Source organism: Varroa destructor, unplaced genomic scaffold (genome assembly GCF_002443255.2).
Source record: "Varroa destructor unplaced genomic scaffold, Vdes_3.0 BEIS01000004.1, whole genome shotgun sequence".
Classification (NCBI taxonomy): Eukaryota; Metazoa; Arthropoda; class Arachnida; order Mesostigmata; family Varroidae; genus Varroa; species Varroa destructor.
Genome location: NW_019211457.1, coordinates 42,907,083 through 42,925,043, shown reverse-complemented (window position 1 = coordinate 42,925,043; position 17,961 = coordinate 42,907,083). Strand labels below are relative to the sequence as shown.

General features: G+C 38.4%; 4 protein-coding genes, 1 long non-coding RNA gene and 1 other non-coding gene across 13 annotated transcripts; 2 read left to right on the top strand and 4 right to left on the bottom strand.

The window, feature by feature from the left end:
* Nucleotides 1–293: 293 nt before the first annotated feature.
* On the top strand, nucleotides 294–5,781 carry LOC147756238 (uncharacterized). The gene is made up of 3 exons (XR_015327590.1): nucleotides 294–433; nucleotides 4,651–4,905; nucleotides 5,354–5,781. It is a non-coding gene; the product is annotated as an uncharacterized LOC147756238 (long non-coding RNA).
* Nucleotides 3,101–12,786, bottom strand: LOC111249087 (uncharacterized). Of its 4 annotated transcripts, none has more exons than XM_022802441.2 (9): nucleotides 12,646–12,786; nucleotides 9,068–9,181; nucleotides 8,045–8,684; nucleotides 7,283–7,869; nucleotides 6,558–6,897; nucleotides 5,906–6,332; nucleotides 5,371–5,714; nucleotides 4,547–4,864; nucleotides 3,101–3,888 (listed from the first exon to the last, which is right to left on the bottom strand). In XM_022802441.2, exons 2-9 carry the CDS (start codon nucleotides 9,164–9,166, stop codon nucleotides 3,680–3,682), a joined length of 2,964 nt encoding a protein of 987 aa, XP_022658176.1. In that variant the 5' UTR covers nucleotides 9,167–9,181; nucleotides 12,646–12,786; the 3' UTR covers nucleotides 3,101–3,679. The 4 variants fall into 4 exon arrangements, with proteins under 4 accessions (XP_022658176.1, XP_022658177.1, XP_022658175.1 ...); XM_022802442.2 differs by having other exon boundaries at nucleotides 9,068–9,169; nucleotides 12,646–12,782; XM_022802440.2 differs by lacking the exon at nucleotides 12,646–12,786 and adding an exon at nucleotides 11,202–11,341.
* LOC111249089 (protein O-mannose kinase-like) lies at nucleotides 10,051–11,207 on the bottom strand. Its single transcript, XM_022802450.2, has one exon. The coding sequence runs from the start codon at nucleotides 11,043–11,045 to the stop codon at nucleotides 10,095–10,097; it is 951 nt and encodes a 316-aa protein (XP_022658185.1). The 5' UTR covers nucleotides 11,046–11,207; the 3' UTR covers nucleotides 10,051–10,094.
* On the bottom strand, nucleotides 11,235–12,602 carry sloth1 (sloth 1). 2 transcript variants are annotated; one of them, XM_086988925.1, is made up of 2 exons: nucleotides 12,490–12,548; nucleotides 11,235–11,839 (listed from the first exon to the last, which is right to left on the bottom strand). In XM_086988925.1, the coding sequence occupies exon 2, from the start codon at nucleotides 11,804–11,806 to the stop codon at nucleotides 11,567–11,569; it is 240 nt and encodes a 79-aa protein (XP_086845051.1). In that variant the 5' UTR covers nucleotides 11,807–11,839; nucleotides 12,490–12,548; the 3' UTR covers nucleotides 11,235–11,566. The 2 variants fall into 2 exon arrangements, with proteins under 2 accessions (XP_086845051.1, XP_086845050.1); XM_086988924.1 differs by having other exon boundaries at nucleotides 11,240–11,839; nucleotides 12,485–12,602.
* AIMP3 (aaRS-interacting multifunctional protein 3) lies at nucleotides 12,743–15,402 on the top strand. Of its 4 annotated transcripts, none has more exons than XM_022802451.2 (5): nucleotides 12,743–12,882; nucleotides 13,506–13,689; nucleotides 14,182–14,378; nucleotides 14,820–14,879; nucleotides 15,280–15,402. In XM_022802451.2, the coding sequence occupies exons 1-5, from the start codon at nucleotides 12,826–12,828 to the stop codon at nucleotides 15,343–15,345; spliced, it is 564 nt and encodes a 187-aa protein (XP_022658186.1). In that variant the 5' UTR covers nucleotides 12,743–12,825; the 3' UTR covers nucleotides 15,346–15,402. The 4 variants fall into 4 exon arrangements, with proteins under 4 accessions (XP_022658186.1, XP_086845049.1, XP_022658188.1 ...); XM_086988923.1 differs by having other exon boundaries at nucleotides 12,816–12,936; XM_022802453.2 differs by having other exon boundaries at nucleotides 12,825–12,916.
* A 1,505-nt stretch (nucleotides 15,403–16,907) lies between these two features.
* TRNAR-UCG (transfer RNA arginine (anticodon UCG)) lies at nucleotides 16,908–16,980 on the bottom strand. The gene has a single exon. It is a non-coding gene; the product is annotated as a tRNA-Arg (tRNA).
* Between the last annotated feature and the right edge of the window lie 981 nt (nucleotides 16,981–17,961).

Here is a 17,961-nt window from a genome sequence, read left to right as displayed (position 1 = left end):
GTGCCGACGCGAAAATTGCTATCGTATGAGTTTGGATGATCGTCTTCTGATGACTGCTTTAAATTCGGTCGACAAGCAGCAACTATAGATGTCGTCGCGGCTGTACTACTAGTAGTAACGTAAACAGGTTTTCGAACACATTTACTTTTGTTGTTAAAGCTTTTTCGCTATTTCGTTGTGGGTTCCTTCGTCGTCAGATCTACAAATTCGTCGCCGCTGGTAGCAGTCTATTGGCGGCGGCGGCGACGACGACAGTGATAATAGCGCAGACACGAAACTTCACCATGTGAAAGAGAGTCCCACAAATGAGCGATCACCTTTGCTGTAGTTAGTCGGACAGCTGATGGTTGTGAACACAAAAAATGAAGCAACAAAGGATATATTTTGTTTAAAGTCTGGAAAATTTTTCCACAGCATCAACGAGGGAAGTCCGGTAGGTATTACCGAATTCAGGTATCACCGGGTAGCGAGTGACGGCAATAGAAGTGGCTAGGCTGTGGCATTGTGAGTGATGACGTTGTTTACTACTAATATGCTAAATAACATGTAGTAGAAGTTACAAAACTATTAAATAGAAGCCCTGAGCAACAGTTAATTCTAACAGATTAGTTGAATCAAAAACTTGACGAATTGGTTGAAAAGCAAGAAATGCTCATTGCTGAACATAGTTAACGACATAAGAATACCCATTTAATTGTTGAGGCCGCCGTCTTCTGCAGTATTTTTTTCTTTGTCTTGTTATTGCTGCTGCTGCATATTGTGTAGGGTGGACAAGAAAAATGTATCGTATGTGAACTATTCGTATATTAAAATTACACGCTTCTAGCTTTTTAATTACCAAAGAAAAAAAGATGAACAGTGCGACATCAACTTGCAATACATCAGTTCAAAATTAACCTGCAACTATTGCATGAGAATGCAATCGCGTCGTTCAGCCGTCGACAAACGAGTAGGAGGATGCTGCTTTCATCAAAAAATGACTTCGCAGACAAAAGAGAGAGCACAGGTCATCAGAAATGTTCATAACTTCTTTCATATACATTAGATACCTAATGTTGAAAATGTTGCTTTAACAGTGTCATTTTAATATGAATAAAAGATGCAACAAAGCGGTCAAAAGCTTAATGTTGGTAACTAATTTACACAATGTCTCGTGACATTTACTGCCTCGAATATCTTCACTACATATACTCCGATAACATTCTACTATGATAAGTATGAATTTAAACAAAGATACAGAATAACTATTAACGAAATGCGACCCAAAATAAGGATAAAGTCAACCTCGGACTATTAATCTAATTGCTCATTCCAACCCGATTTCGTATTGTCTTATTAATACAATATTTATTTTATATCGTCAGTCGCAAATACAAATTTCTTATGGGCCAATTAACAGAATGAGGGAAGGACTTTGTACAGCGTAATTAATGATTTCATTTAGAAGTCTCTCTTGTAATCGATTGGAGTGGGCCATTTATGGATATGGCGATGGAGTCAGATCCTGCTCCGGTTTAGCTATTGTTCTAGTTTGTCTGCTTAGAACTGTACTGTCTATGCTGACATTTTTTTAGATCGAATGCATAAAACATTACTATCCGCTCCTTTCTAGGTTGTTTGATAAATATCCCTGCTAAACCTATCCCAAAAAGTATTTTGTTTTACTTTTTGCTGGAGAGGAGTATCCTTTAGTGAAGCAAGCATAAACTCGCAATTGTTTTTTTTTTCATAAAAAACTGACATGAGTACAGGATGTCAAAAAGTTTTATGATCGTTGCTCAGCTGGGAGTTCGTATTCTCAGTAGGAGTTTACACTTCAGAAGATGAAATTCACTTGAATACATGCTTAGGTAACTGCAACCTGAAATGACCTCTACCCTAGCGTTAAAAGTATTTCAAGGCTATGTCAATACATTGTGAAGAGGTCTAGCCAGGACCGAACGCCAACCATCTTTACAGCGATCAAAAGCGGATAACACTGCAGTTTGTGGATTAACTGTTTACGAAGTATTCTTACAATGTAGTGAAATGAATGATTTTGAGACCCTGGAAGTCCTGGCAATTATTAAAAGGCAAATACTTTCTAGTTACGATACACACTACGCAAAAAAGCTCAATCTATGGATAGGTACTGCGGTTTCCCACTTCGGTGCAGAACCGCTTTTAGAGTTGACCTTAATTAGATAAAAATCGGCCACCCACTGCTCATTTGCCTAAAAATATCCATAATTCTCAAATAAACCCCTAAAGACAAAAGCTTACCTATTCGAAAGGATTAGTCAACTATATTATAACTATTTATTTATGGGATGTGATCCAAACTAACAATTTTGCTAGCATTAAAGAAATGGAGGGCAATCGTCGCACTGATTTGTTTTTATTCTCAATGCGGCTGTACCTGAAAAGAGGTTCGGGGTGGTCAAGACAAACCTTCTGTTTTTTAAGCACGGTAGCTTGTTTTTTGTTAAGGTTAGAAAATTAAAGTTCAAAAATATTGTATATTCCATCTACCCGTGTTGGTTTTCAGTAACTACTTTTTACTTAAATCTAAATAGTGCCTTGGTTGGAAAATGGTTCAGCGACGACAGTGAAGAGTTCGCACTATGAGTGCTTATTGTATAGCTCGGTTAATGCTATTATTATAATATACATACATATAGAAAAAGTGCTTATCTAGAGTTCTTAAGAGACTACACCTAATGAACCAGTAGTCCTGTTGTTATCCACCTCATTTCATAAACTTATTATATGGTTAAATGTAACAACAGCTCTGCACTACAAGAACGCAGTGCAACCATTAGGTTTAGAGACATGAGAGAGAAGGGCTTCGACTGATACAGGCCATAGCCTCGCAGTTGTCAAAGAATAAATCTGCGTACGCAATAGTTGATTACTACTTCTGCTATACTCGCACGTACAGACAGCCAGCTGAACAGGGCAACTTGTGGCTCGACGACGGTTTGCCCACGCAAACTATGGCATCATTGCTACAACGATGTTCGTCACGATATCAGAGAAATCGCACGATTGCATTATCTGTGGTAGCAGTCGGGGTTTTCGGGGCAAATCGGGAGAATACAATTTAAATAAGGCAGATGGCTTTGGCTTGCAAAAACAAACATTTATTTCAAGATAAACATAGTTAGTGATTGTCCACAAACACGCACACGTACACACAAATAGGAGTCTACAAAGTTATAGCTCACTGCGGTTGACTAATATTATACCACACCACAAAATCCTAAATAATAGCTGTCATTCCATACACAAAACATCAAACACAGACGACGTTTGTCAAAAAAATTACCCACCCAATGAGCGCACATTGGAGCAAATTGCAGTATGTGGTTAATAATCGCCTCTTTTTGTTTAGCACACATTTACCTTTATGCAGCCACATTCGTAAAAACTAAATATTTTATGTCTATGAGTAGATAGTTGTAAACAGTTCAAACGCCCGTATAAAGTTGTCATGCAAAAAAATATTTGCGACGCACGATATTTTAAACCCACCGTTTTTTTAAAGTGAATGAACGAAAGATTTGCATAGAACATGTGGTCCTTTCTTTCCTTGTTGGGAATCATGACTATCAAAGAGAGCCAAACTTTTACCGTCTGCATATTCGGGACGACCGTTATTCTGACAGTGCGCGCAGTTCTGACAATTTAAAGAAAATACTCAAAACTTGTTGAAAACGCTTTGGCTTGATCGTCTACTGGCATTATCATCAACTTTAGCTTTTTTTGAATTTGGCGCTTTTGTAAACGGAGATTCCGAACCGGGTCTTTTGTTGGAGCTGATTCCTCCAGCTTCTCTTTTTCTGTCAACAGTGCGAAAAACGAAATTCTTCGTTGTCTGAGAACCTTCCTTTTCCTTTGTCGTGCTACCTAAAAAAGGCCAAAAAAGAGCAAATAAGTGCACATCAAAACTTAAAATGTCAATGAAGTTTTAACTTAATCAGTTAAGAAGGTGACTGGCTTAGATATCAATTGAGTGGAAAATCCCCAGTAGCCTTGTCTAATAGCAAGACATAGGCAGTTATTTATAGGGCTAATTCGATACCACAACACGGCCCTCAAATTTTGCTTCAGGTTGACAACGCATAGAGACAAGCGTTATTGTCCTTCATTTCGACATTGACTCTACTTTATTTACACCTTTGCTAGATGATTCTCTTGTTTACTCCACTCAAAGACACCGTTTCTAAGTAAAACTGATGATAAAATGAGAACAGTGATTTAAATGACAATTCAGAAATATGTTCGTCTAATTACTTCGGCATTAGTAGAAGTGGTATTAAAATCCAATTCACTCATATAAATAACCAAAATTCACTACGAGAGCGTGTGCTGACTAGAACTGATCATGTGCGTGCATAGTTAGCGTTGTTCGTATCCAGAATTCTATTTACATGCTTGTCATTAATTAGTACTCTATATAGTGACAAGTTATTAACAAACACAATTTTCGTGTCAACTTGGCTTATCTTCAGACACACGAACAAGCAATGGACGCAACACTACATGTAATTTAGCAACTACTAACCTTTGACCTTATCAGCAATTCGTTCCAAGACACTGTTGGTCATGTTAAGAAAACCACCGCTAACAGGCCGTTTGGTGGGGGCGTCTTGATTCTTTTTTGGATAGGCAATCTTCAGGGCCTTATTGGCGTCTCGCAGTACTCGTGAGATGTTCAAGCCCTCATCGGTACGAGTTTCTTTCACCTTATCAGCGGCTGCAGTTTTCAGGCTTCGACCATCGACATAGTCAAGGGGTTGTTGTTCTTTCTTTTTTTTTTCAAGCTCCATGCGGCGTGCTTTCCATTTGGCCTCTTCTTCAGTTTCCTCGTTTATGTCGCAGTCTGCATAAAGGAACAAACAACGAACGGCAGCTCGTTTAGAGGTAGTTGTTATCAACCAAATGTTAAATTTTGGAAAAAACTAAGGTAGTCTTAGCGATGGATTATTAGTGTCAGATCTGTAGAACATCTGATTCCGATAGGCACAGAAATGACATATGAAATATGCATGATTTTGTTATACATCAGGTCCTATTTATATGTAAGAAATCGAATTTCTTTCTGAAGGCCAGCAATTTTCTGATGAGATGATAGTGCAATACCGGCGGTAAATTTTTTTTTATTGTGTGTACGCCCCAAGCAATATCGACAACGACCTCACACTGCTATTTTCCCATATTATATTGTACATTATCTGTCTCTGAAAGGGCCCTCTTTATTATAAATATTATAAATATGCCCAGTAACTGAATAGTCAAACAGTGCTTGTAAAATTTCTTTGTAAATAAGTGCCTTACCAATAGTAATGACGAAACTTTTATATTTCTATAGCAGGCAATTTGTCTTACCTGATCCATCTTCTTCAATGGTGCCGCCAACAAAATCATTGCTCAAATTTGTCCAACGAAAGCGTCGTTCCCTTCCCGGACCATCTTCGTGAAGATCTCCGTCAGCTAGCAACATCTCCTTGTACATGCGAAGCTCTTTCTGGTCGTCGGCGTGCACATACTTAGCGTGCAGGCGTTTCACCTGTTCCTCCAGCTGTTCGTCCGATATTCCCGGGTTTTCCGAGATAAGGTCCTGAATTAATCGCCGTTTCTCATCCTCAGTCATATTATCTTCGTCCTCATCGTCCGACCCAACATCTGAACCAGACAGTTCGGCTTCGCCCTCGAAAAAGTCTGCAGCTTTTCTGCAATATCCGACACATGAATGGAGAGTCGGATATGTAATAAATATAATATTGTATATGAATCAAATTGTGTTAATCCCTTTTATTAAGCCCTAACTGCTTGAGCCAGAGTAGGTAAAATCCAAACATTGATTTCTGTTTGCCAACAAAAACCTGCCTTACTTCATACAATTTCGAATAAGAGTACTTACTCGGGAGCCTGTTCCTTTTCACCGTTATCATCATTTTCAATGTCATCTTGATCCTCGCTGTCTTCTTCGCTATTTTCGACTGTTAACAATTTTCGATATGCCTTCAGTTCTTCATTTTCCTCTCTCTTCAGCTCTTCCTCAACTTCATCGTCAATCTCATCGTCCTCTTCATAGCTGTTCGCATCCCCCACAGCTTCGTAACTTTCCAGGCTTTCGTCCTCGTGATCATTGCCCTCACCATTCTCCTCTTTCTGGCTGACGAATTCTCCAGAGCATAGCGCTAGTAAATCGTCGTCCACCTTAGCTTCTGCCGTCAAGTCGTCGGCGAACAGTTCTGTCGAAAGCTGTTTTTGCTTTGAGATGCCATTAATCTTCTGTGTTTTCGGCTTCTGAGTTTGCGACAAGCGCATATCCTTTGCATCTTCCTCTATAAAGGGGCAACGGTTGTTATGCTATTGTCTCAAGCATAGTCGGTTGGATGCACTTTCTTTTACCAAGCAATGGTCTTAATTTTAGAAAACTGCTCTGTAGATCAACGATTATATTAATAGTTTATTTAAAGAGAAGGTACTACTTTACTTTACTCTATAGGAATGATAGGATAATCTCTCTGCATCATAGATCTATACTAATAATAATAACCTAAAATTACCGTCATCATCCAGTCGCAGGTTCAACTCATCGTCTGGGGTGTTCACTGCAGGACCACTTAAGTCCTCACCGTCGTCGCTGTCCTGCACTGCGTTGACTCTGTGCCTTCCTGTTTTATTGTTCCGTGACTTGAGTTTTCTTAGAGTGAAGTCTTCTATATCTGAAGCCTCATCTTCTCCATAAGCGTCTTCATTTTCTTTACCGTTCTCTACTTGCTCATCGTTACTGTTATTAGTGTGTCCTTCCTCGCCACTGACCTCGTCATCATCCTCAAGGGCCTTTTCGTTTCGCTCCTCATCCTCAGCATCGCTTTCCTTGGCCACTCTATCAAGCAGTGTTTCCTAAGATAGACACGTGTTTCTTCATTTACTTTTGAAATTCACTTTTAAACATTTTAAGCTTACAGAGTTAGATGACATAAGTTCTCAGCCATTGATAAGCCATGTAAAATTTAGTCAACCAGTTAATGAGAATGTCACTCGTTTTCTAGCTAAAGTTTTTAACTTGTATATGTACCATTTGACTTTTTATGTAGATTTTATTAGAAATTAGTTGAAATGATAACAGACAAGTAAAACTGAAATAGCATTTTACTTTGATTAGCCCAGTACACGTATACAATATACCTTTCTAACGTATTTCAAATATCAGCAATTTATCTACTTAGTATTTATCGTTGCATAAATGTATCTGACTGTACCTATTCTCCTCACTATCATAACCTACCTCGTCATCTGGGTCACAATCATTTTCGTTATCAGTCATTTCTTCGTATTCTTCCTCAGCTTCGTCATTGTTTTGAACAGCACTGGCGCGCTCCATTCTGATCCGTCGTCGCTGTTTAATAATTTCAACCTTAAGTCGGTCCTTGAGATCCTTGAGTTGGGAACCGGGTGTTGGATCAATAACCTTTCCCGCGTCTTGAATGCTCTTGTTCATGATGATCGCTCGTTGGATCAGCTTATCAACGGGAGTGTCAATAATACCGCTGCAACTCAGTTGAGGAGTGACCTTTGCCGCAGCTTTGAGGATCTCTGTATGAAGTTTACTTTTACGCTGTGTTGAAATTGAACCCACTACCAAGGGACTTGCGATTTCGGAGTGATCGAGTGTCGACGCGACGTTTTGTGTTTTTTTTTTTGGGTCTTGTAATTCGTCGACAAAGGCTTGTTTTGTTTGAATGTGTTCAATGGATGCGGACTGTTGTTGAACGTGCTGCTGGGATACAGATGCACGCTTGCTTCGGCGCCTTGCCAGGAACTCTTGTAGGGACAACTGCTCCGGTTCTTTGTATGGCAGCGAGATTTCTGGTCCTGCAACGCATCAACATAGACCTCAACAGTTAAAGCAAGCTGCAAAAAGCGATGCGCTCTCGAGCAGTTCATGAAAAGAAGTCCGTTAGCTTTGACCCATTTCTGATTGTATTAGATAGACTACGTTGGTCGAATAGAGACGACATCCTTACGCCATAAACTCTGTTATACTTACCCTTATTAAATCCATCATCGTCTTCGTCGGCCAGTACCTCTTTGAGTTCGTCATTTTGATCGTCTTCGCTCTGATCACTGTCACTCGTATCATCTTGTTTTTCGCCACCCATCGAATGTTCTGCCGAGGTGTCCTTTCTTTTTTGAGATAGAGTGATGTTAGGCTTTAAATCTAAAAGCGAATTTTCGTTTCGCTCGGTCGCTTTATTTTCCTCTCTATTATGATTGTCTTCACAGGTTTCCGTCCGCACAAAGGATCTATTCATTTCTTCAACTTCAAAATCTTCAAAAGGAATGTCGTCCATATAATTAGGATTCTTTTTGACATAATCATCCGCTATCGAGTTATAACCTCCTACCATATCTGAAGAGATACCAACAACTGCGCACTTATAGCCACCGTTATCGCTAGGTTTGGTTCGGGGGTGCGAGACAGTTTTCAATGTACTTCCTTGAGAATCTTGTCGGCCAGTCGCATCTACTTGAAGTTCATCGTCAGGAAAGTCATTCTTGTCAATTTCAGGTTCCACAACGTTGTCTGCCGAGCTGTATTGAGAATGTAGGTCATTTTCTTGGGTAATCTGTGATTGCGTGCAATTACTTCCCGCCGAGCTTATACAGCTGGTTTGGGTAACGGGTATCTGCAGCAAAAATAAATTAAATATATTATTCTATAACGAAAGATATTTCTAACTAGTTGGTATCGAACAGCGTATAAAAATATTTTTCTTAGACCCGTTGTTGCCTACACTTGTTTTTCGATCTGTCAAAATAATGCAATATCTACACAGTAAAAGACCCCATTGCGCTGAATATTGGGATCCCACTCGCGGAGCAAATAACACTTTCCTTTATGTATGTCAACTAAAACGTTTCAAATGATAACGCAATAGTGCAGATTAATATATCCGGTTTGACCTATAGACCGACTTGCCCTGAAACTCACCTATTTTGAACTTGTCTTGTTAGATTTAATATTTTTAGTCCAGCTGCAATAACAGATGCTGAAGTTATGTATACTTACACTGTCTTGGCTAGGTGGTCTTGCGCAGTGTGTACCTTCTTCAGACATGTCCTGTGTGTCAGCCCTCAAAACGAGCGACTCTTTCTCCGGACCCTTCATCACCTGGGGAACATACTTCAACAAACCAACAGCGGTTTGAAGTTCGCCTTTTCGGCAGAGTCGTACTGATCAACGATGCTTCAGATTATTTGATTGAACGTCATGGGCATGATAACACTTTGTCAGTGCATGCATATATTTTATTTGAACTATAGAAATATATATTTAAAAAAAAAGTTCCACTAATTTTCTTGCGTAAAAAAGGGAGGTTCGCAAGCTATAACATTAGTTTTATTTTTTTACATACCAGATTCGCCTGCTGGCTTTACTATGCCCCTCAAACATGTCAGGGCAATCTTATTAACGTAACAATTTATTAGTCTAATTTCCTAAACTTGAGGGACAAACTGAACCAGGGCTAATACTATTGTTTTCATTTAAATACCTAAGAATTCAATGATAGGCGAACTGTTAAGTTAACCCTTCGAGTTAAAGGATTTAGAGGGTAGAGGCAAACTAAGTTTATAGTGAAATGTTGGTTCTACGTGAAATACCGGTGAAACAAACAGCGATGGGTAATTACTTATCAGCAAACGTAGTTGTCTAATGCGAGACACACGAACTTAATAGCCTCAACGTAATTTTGCTGTATATATTAAATAGCAAATGGACAAAACTAATCACGCCATCTGAAGTAGAAGTTACTGTAGGTTGAGAGAAAGCTGGAGTTTGATAAAACTGAAACACTGTCACACATTAACTCTATGTGTAAATAATTACAAACAAGGTAATTTAATAAAGATGAGTGTGCGTGATGTGTTAGCAAGCTAGAATAACCTCACTGGACAACAGAAATCTAAAAAAATCTTTGGGCATTAATGCCCGTTCGATTTAAATAGTAGTAAAATATATTTTACCACCAACTAGTCAGAAAATGATTCTCATACAGTATAATATATGAAATTTTATTAACATGAATCCATTTCATCTAAAGGTCATCATAATCTACTCCTGTATCCGTTTGGTACTCCCTCCAGATTCTGCGATACATCTTTAAGACGTCTTTAGCGCTTGGTCGTATGCTAGCATCCTGGACTTTACACTGCTTGTGAATATCAAACAACCAATAACGGAACCAAAGCGACTCTTCGCTTTCACCGAGGATGAAATTGCACACGTCAGGGATTTTGTAGACATCCGCCTTCTCGTTGTAGCCCTTTCGGTAGCCAACTTCCCACCGCTGTTCGGGCGCGACAAACGCGCCATCGAGCATATGCTTCCCACAGCGAACAACCCCTAATTCTTTCCTGGGTAAAGCATCTAAATCGTTCAAAATTATGCTGCTGCCACTCGTTGCAACAAGGTACTGTTCCAGAGTTTTCTCCAACGTACTCGAATCACACATAACCCGACCATGTTGATGGAGGAACACCAAGATCTCTGTGTAGCGTATACAAAGTGGGAATCGGACTTCGAGAACGTCACCTAGTAGCGGTATGGCCTGCATAAGATTGCCTAGGGGGTGAAACTCGGTCACGATCTGGTCCCCGCAATGGCCCAACATTCGAACAGTATATTGTCCATAATCGAGGAGGTGGTGCATGGCCACATTATGTTGAAAATCTTCTCGGTATGCTTCAACCGTCAGGTTGGACAATACTACAGGGTAATCATGCCACCGTGCGAGATAGACATTTTTCACCGTACCTTGAGCTATCCAGGAAACAATTTTTAGATCTTTTATATCTTCGCAGAATAAAGTCGGATAAAGTGTGGGACACTGCCACTGCTCATCAAAGCGAAATCTTTTAGAAACGAGACCCTTTGCCCGACTAACGTAAACAGTTAAGAGCAATAAATATGCTAATAAAAGTGCCCGCGTCAGACCGACTGTTACCTTTGTTTTGCTAGCGTGAACTGCTCTGCACAATAGTATCATTCTTTTTTATTGCTTTATTTATAGAATATAACATACAAAATAGTAAACCCTTTTTGAGAGCGAAGCACACCGAATATGGCTACAATTAAGACATTAGCATCAGTAAGCCCACGGCTTAGCTAACATGAACCATATGTGTCATAACTAATCCCTCACATTCTAACTAGTAGCCGTCGACGACTGCAGCTGGCTGCGTTCCTTTTTAATCCTGGCCTTCTCTTCCTCCACCAGGACGCCTAGATCGTCTAAAGGCCGATACAGCAGATGCACTGATTGGGCACCTAACATCATACTAACTAGGCTAGTAATTCCGTAGATCACCATGTACGTTTTTGAATAAGACATTCGTTTAACGTCGTCGTCTAACGGCCTGTTTATCGCGTGTCCTTGCACTGGCTATGACGCTTGATATCGAATTGATAGTCGATCTTTAGTCGACCGTTAATTACGAGTACGCTCTTGCTAGCTGAAACATTCGTCGAAACTGACAAGATTCAACGACCTGTTCACTGACAGCCAAGTTAAGATACTTTCGTGGCATCTAATTGCAGTTGTTTTTCGGCTAACTCTGAGACGACACGCTTTTTATAAGTTTTGTAGAAGTTTGTTTTGTTCTGGCCTGCCTCCCAGTTGATCATTGAGAACTCCAACGCAGCTCCACTTAAGAAAAATATCGGCATCAATCGATATGGGCCTAGCAAGCGCTTGCCTGGAATCGTATTCAGAAGCCGCTGAACGAATGGGCGTGGTTTCATAAACATCGCATGACAAGTTGCCTTGTTTCGTCCTCAAACCTGGAAACACGCGTAGACCGTGGTTACTCTTAGGAGCACTTCGGGAATAAAATTATGAACCATATCTATAAATATTTTTAAACTATACTATAAAATACTTGAGATATTTACTCGTTCTGAACGACCACGTACTTAGCGAAACAAAAATAAGCAGAGACAACACGTTGTCATACTTAGTAATGTAAACACAACAAAAATGTATGCGTTGTATGCTAAAGAAACTTCGTTGGACGGTAACTGGAAAATTCTCAAATGAGTTTATATCAAAACAATCCTCAAAGTCCTCTAGTTCTTACTTCACGTGCACTATAGTCTTCTTCCAGCATTCTTAAATGAAATATAATTGATGTATGCCATAATGCTACATATATAATTTTTTTTATCACATTCCAAAAATTAATGATTCAAAATTAATTCAATCGTAGACACATGCTGATAGACAAAAAATAGACTCTAGACGACGCCAAATCTCATTAGGTATTGCGCTAATAATAGGACCTCAGCTGCAATTCGTATTTGCTTAAAATATTAGCAACTCAGCATCCTAAGATGTGAATGAACTACTCAAATAATTGACAAACTGCAGAGAGTCTATGCAACAGTTAATTTATGACCTTCATAAACTTAGCAAAACGAGGAACCTACCTTACTTAGAATCGCTAATCCGGCGACTGTGCGATGGCCTGATGTCCTCTATCATTCGAATACTCGTACATACTGGGCGAAAAGCGCGCCAGAATTGGCCTACACTCAAAAACACGATCAAACTAAATTCAATTCAGTAGACAAATTTCAGTGTTACTTACCGTTTAAGCGTACTCCACAAGGCGCACACAATACTTATCTACACACTGAACGATTCTAATAAAACCGTTGGGTGGAAATGTACGATTTTTACTGAAAAATTTACCCCCAAGCGGTTTCGTCTGACCTGATGATGATGGGCTTGTTTACATATGGCATCAAATGCGTTCATAGAGATATAAATGCGGCCACTTTATCGGTGCGGTATTCGAACGTCTAAGAAAAAGTATCTACATAGTGTAAGTAGCGCTCAGAGTCTTTGTAAAGTTCGTCGTAAGTACCGATGTGTTCACGTACGTAATCTTTTTGTTGACAACCAGTTGATGTGTGTGTATGTTTACAATTATAATAATAATACTACGTACACATTTTTGGGAGAATCGTAGCTACTATTTTAACAATTTTTGTTGCATCGCTAGCTAAAATAGTCTATTAAAAAAAAAAACAATTGGGCTGAAAGGCAAAGTAATCATGATTACTTTAATTACATTTCTGAAAGCAGTTTTTTCGAGTCAATTGATCCAGTTTCAATACGAAGTACATATATCGGATGATGAAGCATTACAATGACGAGGTGAAAAAAACGAATTATTTACATAGCTGTCATGCATCATTAAATATCCGGAAGGAACAATTACATGTATAATTAAAAAAAATTCAAAATAAAAAATAGTGTAGCGGAGAAGTACCTGTCATAGATGCCAGATTTATAAGATAATTTTATGCCGTACAGAGCACATTATCAGTGTTTTGGTATATATATATGCATAGTGTAGCTATAGTTGATTTACCAGACGAATGAAAGTTGAATTTCAAATCGAATTATGTATTAAATTTGTTTTCCCTTTTTTATCTGATGCAGGGTAACGGCAAGATGACTAACGTCATGATTCCTAATTTTGTCGAATTCATCGAGGCGGATTCAGTTGTCAAGATTCGATGGGAGCACAAGGAGGCGAAGCTCGTGGACTCCAACGACCGCGAAATATCGCTGTTAGAAGTTCTTCCTGTACTTAAGGACAAGTGTACTCGTAAAAAGCTTTTCGGTAAGCAGTTACTTTTGAACGGCGTGAAATATTGTAACGGCCTGCAATTCTATAGCGCTATTAAATCGATGCTGTCGTTGACTGAAGGCCTATTACAAAACAAAAAAGTCGCATTTTTTGCAACCATACATTCAATGTATAATGTCCATATTTTGTGATATTAGGTACTTTTGGGTTGGACGTAAGCGTTGCTAAATATGAACATAGCTGCCACCTTTCTTTACGCACTTTTCGCGGCCTAAACATTTCGTAAACTTTTTTTTATTCATTTTATTGAGCATTACGTGAGATATTTTTAATCTACGAAGTTCTTTCGAGAAATACATGATTAAGTCACATGCCACTTCTCCCTTCCGATAAATACCTACTATCGTGCTAATTAAATATGTGAATAGTACTTGAGGAAAATCCGTTCTTGTAGTAACCTTGTAGAACATAAGATCGAAGTGGATCCCAACAACAGTCTTGTTATTTTTGCGGTTTTTTTCAAAGGTGAGACGTTGGAAGAAGAAGCTAAGATCTACCAATTTGTCGAATGGAGTCTGCGCTTTGGGCCTGATCTTCAGGGTGACCAGGCTGCTACCGCCCTAAAGGAACTTAATTCCTTCCTTGAAAACCGTGTCTATCTCACGCAGCACCGCCTCACCCTTGCTGATGTTGTCGCGTTCTATACTGTGCACAGCCTTATAGTAAATATCATGAACTTTTCTGCTGACGTATGCTCAAGATTATGCTTCCAATTTTGTAGCATATGCAATTTAAGCTACAAGAGGGTTTCCGAACAAAATTTTAAGTAAATAGTTCAGTTGCTTGGTTAATTTTTAAATTAAAACTATTTATAACTATAAAATTAAAATTAAGGTTAATTAATTTTGGCCATGCGCGAAATCAAGCTCTATAAGTATTTATCCTGGGCATTAGTGCGCTCATCTTGCCGCTTCTTTTTAAACTGTTGCTTTATTTTCGTACTCGATATCCTTACTTAGTGAGTTAGGTTTGATTCCAATGAAACATGCAATAGCGCCGAAGGCGACCAACGGAGTCTAATGATTTAATTAGAAGGAAATAGCTATAATTAACATCAGTGATGTGATTTTCTAAATTATTTCTTATTTCTGCTATTTCTTTAGGCGAAACTGACGTATTACGAGAAGGAACGATACGTCCATGTCAGCCGCTGGTATAACCTGGTAAGTGATTGCTCCTTTATGCCGTGACCATGCTGCATCCTTTTGAAGAAATAATATGAAGAGACCACATATTCTCCAAATTGCATCAATTTTCATTACACCATTGCCTGTAGACAGTGTCTAGCGCTTTTTTTTAATCATTTATTATGCACTTAATTCTTTTAACAATAATTGTTGCATATCGAGAAGAAAATGTTTTGTTGCATACATATCTGTATTTTCACGTTAGGTGAGGAAAGTTTTAATTAAGAGGAATATCCAGCCAAAGCGGCTAATTAATAATTCCGACAATAAATTTAGTAGAGTTTTTTTTTGTTTAGCACTTTTAGGACTTTTGTTCTTTAGAGTTTTGAATTGACGTTTAAATGTATATAATACGTGTGTGTATGTGTGTTTTCAGATTCAACACACGCCGGTAAAAATGAAGCTTCTTGAAGTAAAATTCAGTCGGTCTAAGTTGTACTAGCGTATTTATAAAAATAGATAACTTGTTTAAATATATAAGTGCGATACTTCACTAAAACATCGGTGTTTTTTTTCTCTAGGTAGAAATAGGTTTTAATGGCGTGTAATCACACGATCCGTACGTAGTGTTACTTTGAGCCTAACCCACTGTGTGGTAATAGTAATCGTTTGAATAGTTTAGGATGACCCCTTGGCTTATAAAGTAAACAAATATAAAATTCTTTCCGTTAAAATATTTATACCAAAAACTATCTTTGGAAAATTTAAAGCCTAAGCTAGAAAGGTAATAATTCCTGTCACATGATTCATTGCAGTTTACTGTAATTTTTCAAAGCAATTTTTCCGCCTAGTTGGCCTTGTTAAACAAATAGAGCGTACTAGACATAACAAGCAGGGGCATATTTTGCTTTATAGTACAGCTTTTATTGGCAAAGTTCCAGTTGAGTTTTCTGGTACATCTCATTTGAACTAAAAGGGTTGCGATTAGTCGTTTACGGCTTGCTCGTGGTTTCAGTGTAGCTTTAATCGACATTTTTTGTTTTCACTAGTCATATTACCAGTTGTCGAGAAACAGTTTTCAGAATTATTGTCTCGACTTTTCATGACGTCAGTTTATTGACCGTGCGATCAGCTGTGGTAGTTCAGGCGAGTCTAATGTGTTTCTCATACGTTACGCGGCCACGTAAATCATCGTCGATTCATTAAAATGACGTCATTTATTTGTAATTTCCGCTATCCCAGGACACTGACCTTGACATCCTATAAAACCAACCCTGAACACCAACATCTCTATTTATTTATTGGCTCATTAGTCTGAGGACGCTGCCTAAAAGCAACTTCGTTATATTCGAAAGTACCGTGAGCTGAAAAAAATAATTTTAGTTTGCATGTATACGTACTTATGAGTATAATTCGTAAACATTAATGCCAAAACGCCCCTGTGCCTGATTTTGAAGGACACTATTTGGCCGAGCACTAGTGATTTGATAAATATATATACAATTTTAAAGACTTCCCATTGCGACAAGATATGAGAACACGGATTAGCTGTGTTCCGACAGGTCCTCCTGTTTATATTAATATTTTTTTCACGGAAATTTGTTGTGCACCAGTTATTTATCAAACTTAAAAGTCAATTTAGATGGTAAGAACACTGCATTTTTGACTGAGCCGTTATTAATCATCATATAATTATTAGGTTGCTTTTGAAAAAAATTGTTATTAATAGTTTTTATAGCCTATTAAATACATTCTTTAATAGCTTCTAAGCTACGTATGGCGCGATGTATAAAGAAAAAATCAGCAGATCCTAGACGAGGTAGTGAGAACCTATTTCTCGCTGAATGTTACGCTTATTAACTGCTGTATTATACTGAAACCATTGTGCTCTATTTTAGTGGGCCAGATATAAATACCGGAAACTATTATTGCAGATTGAACTACGTAAGTATAAAAATAGAAGGAAAAATTTTTTTGGAAAGATTATATTATTGTGAAGTGGTTCATGTACTAAAAAATCAACAAGGAAAACAGATTTTACATAACAAAGTTGAAGAAAATATTCGTCCCCGACAGGACTCGAACCTGCAATCTTCTGATCCGAAGTCAGACGCCTTATCCATTAGGCCACGAGGACACACGGTTTGCTAACCTGCCTTTACCTATATATGAAGAGAACTTTTTGGAAGATCACCGGAATTATTTCAATCCCTGCCAAATTCCGCGAGTCGCAGCAAAGATTAACAACCTGTAATGAAACCTACGGCAACCCGACTGTTAGAACACTTGCTATCTGTAACACTTAGGCCGCCACACTTACAAAAACCTATATAGCAGCCACTGATTGCCGCTAGGATTATGTGTCTGCTCAATTGCCCTCGCAGCCAAGAAACTGTAGGAAAGGAAGAAATGTTTGGGTATTGGTAGTTTCGTTTCTCTTCGAAGCGTACTCCCCGCATGGCTCAGAGCCATTAAAGGTTTGAGACCGTGCGTGCATTGGTTATGGGCGGACGGTTTTTGTTTAGTAATGGCGAAATGACTAGTTAACACTGGTGATGGTGTATAAGAAAAATAATACACTACACACAGTTTATGTGGTATGTGTCGTTAACAGGACTTCAAGCACCGACTTTTGAACTCTTTCAAGCAAACGCTTGACCATCGATGCCATTGCGTCGACGATGGTACGATATAAAAAGCGATACTTTTGAGAAGTTTGCGATATTGAAATCCATACAACACAGAGAACAATCTATTCAACAGAACATAAAACTTCAGCTTATGTTTAAAAGAAATAAGTGAAATAAGCTTTAAGAAAGTATGTGCCTTTCACAAATACTAGTGTTCTATTGGGCGGGATACAGAGCGGCTACTTCGATGATATACATACATAAAAGTTAATGAACAATTTAATAATAAAAAAAAAATCATGTAAACTTGATAGTATAGAATACTATATATCATTATTTTTGTATATTATTTGTTGTTTTTGTAGCAAATATATACGATACTTCAACAGGAACATTAACTATTAGTAAATATATAAAGAGCTTAATAACTAATATATTCCGCGTAAACATCTTGGTTTACGAGAGATATTTAGTGTCTAATAAAAGCA

What these genes read in the sequence shown, in the direction of transcription:
- LOC111249089 (XM_022802450.2), bottom strand. Translation starts at nt 11,045, where the DNA reads ATGATACTATTGTGCAGAGCAGTTCACGCTAGCAAAACAAAGGTAACA.
- AIMP3 (XM_086988923.1), top strand. Translation starts at nt 12,826, where the DNA reads ATGCGGCCACTTTATCGGTGCGGTATTCGAACGTCTAAGAAAAAGTAT. An exon ending in TACTCGTAAAAAGCTTTTCG is followed by an intron (nt 13,690 to 14,181) that starts GTAAGCAGTTAC and finishes TTTTTTTCAAAG; the next exon opens with GTGAGACGTTGGAAGAAGAA. An exon ending in TCAGCCGCTGGTATAACCTG is followed by an intron (nt 14,880 to 15,279) that starts GTAAGTGATTGC and finishes GTGTGTTTTCAG; the next exon opens with ATTCAACACACGCCGGTAAA.
- sloth1 (XM_086988924.1), bottom strand. Translation starts at nt 11,806, where the DNA reads ATGTTTATGAAACCACGCCCATTCGTTCAGCGGCTTCTGAATACGATT.
- LOC111249087 (XM_022802441.2), bottom strand. Translation starts at nt 9,166, where the DNA reads ATGAAGGGTCCGGAGAAAGAGTCGCTCGTTTTGAGGGCTGACACACAG. An exon ending in GACCACCTAGCCAAGACAGT is followed by an intron (nt 8,685 to 9,067) that starts GTAAGTATACAT and finishes TTTTTGCTGCAG; the next exon opens with ATACCCGTTACCCAAACCAG. An exon ending in ATTGTGACCCAGATGACGAG is followed by an intron (nt 6,898 to 7,282) that starts GTAGGTTATGAT and finishes TGTCTATCTTAG; the next exon opens with GAAACACTGCTTGATAGAGT.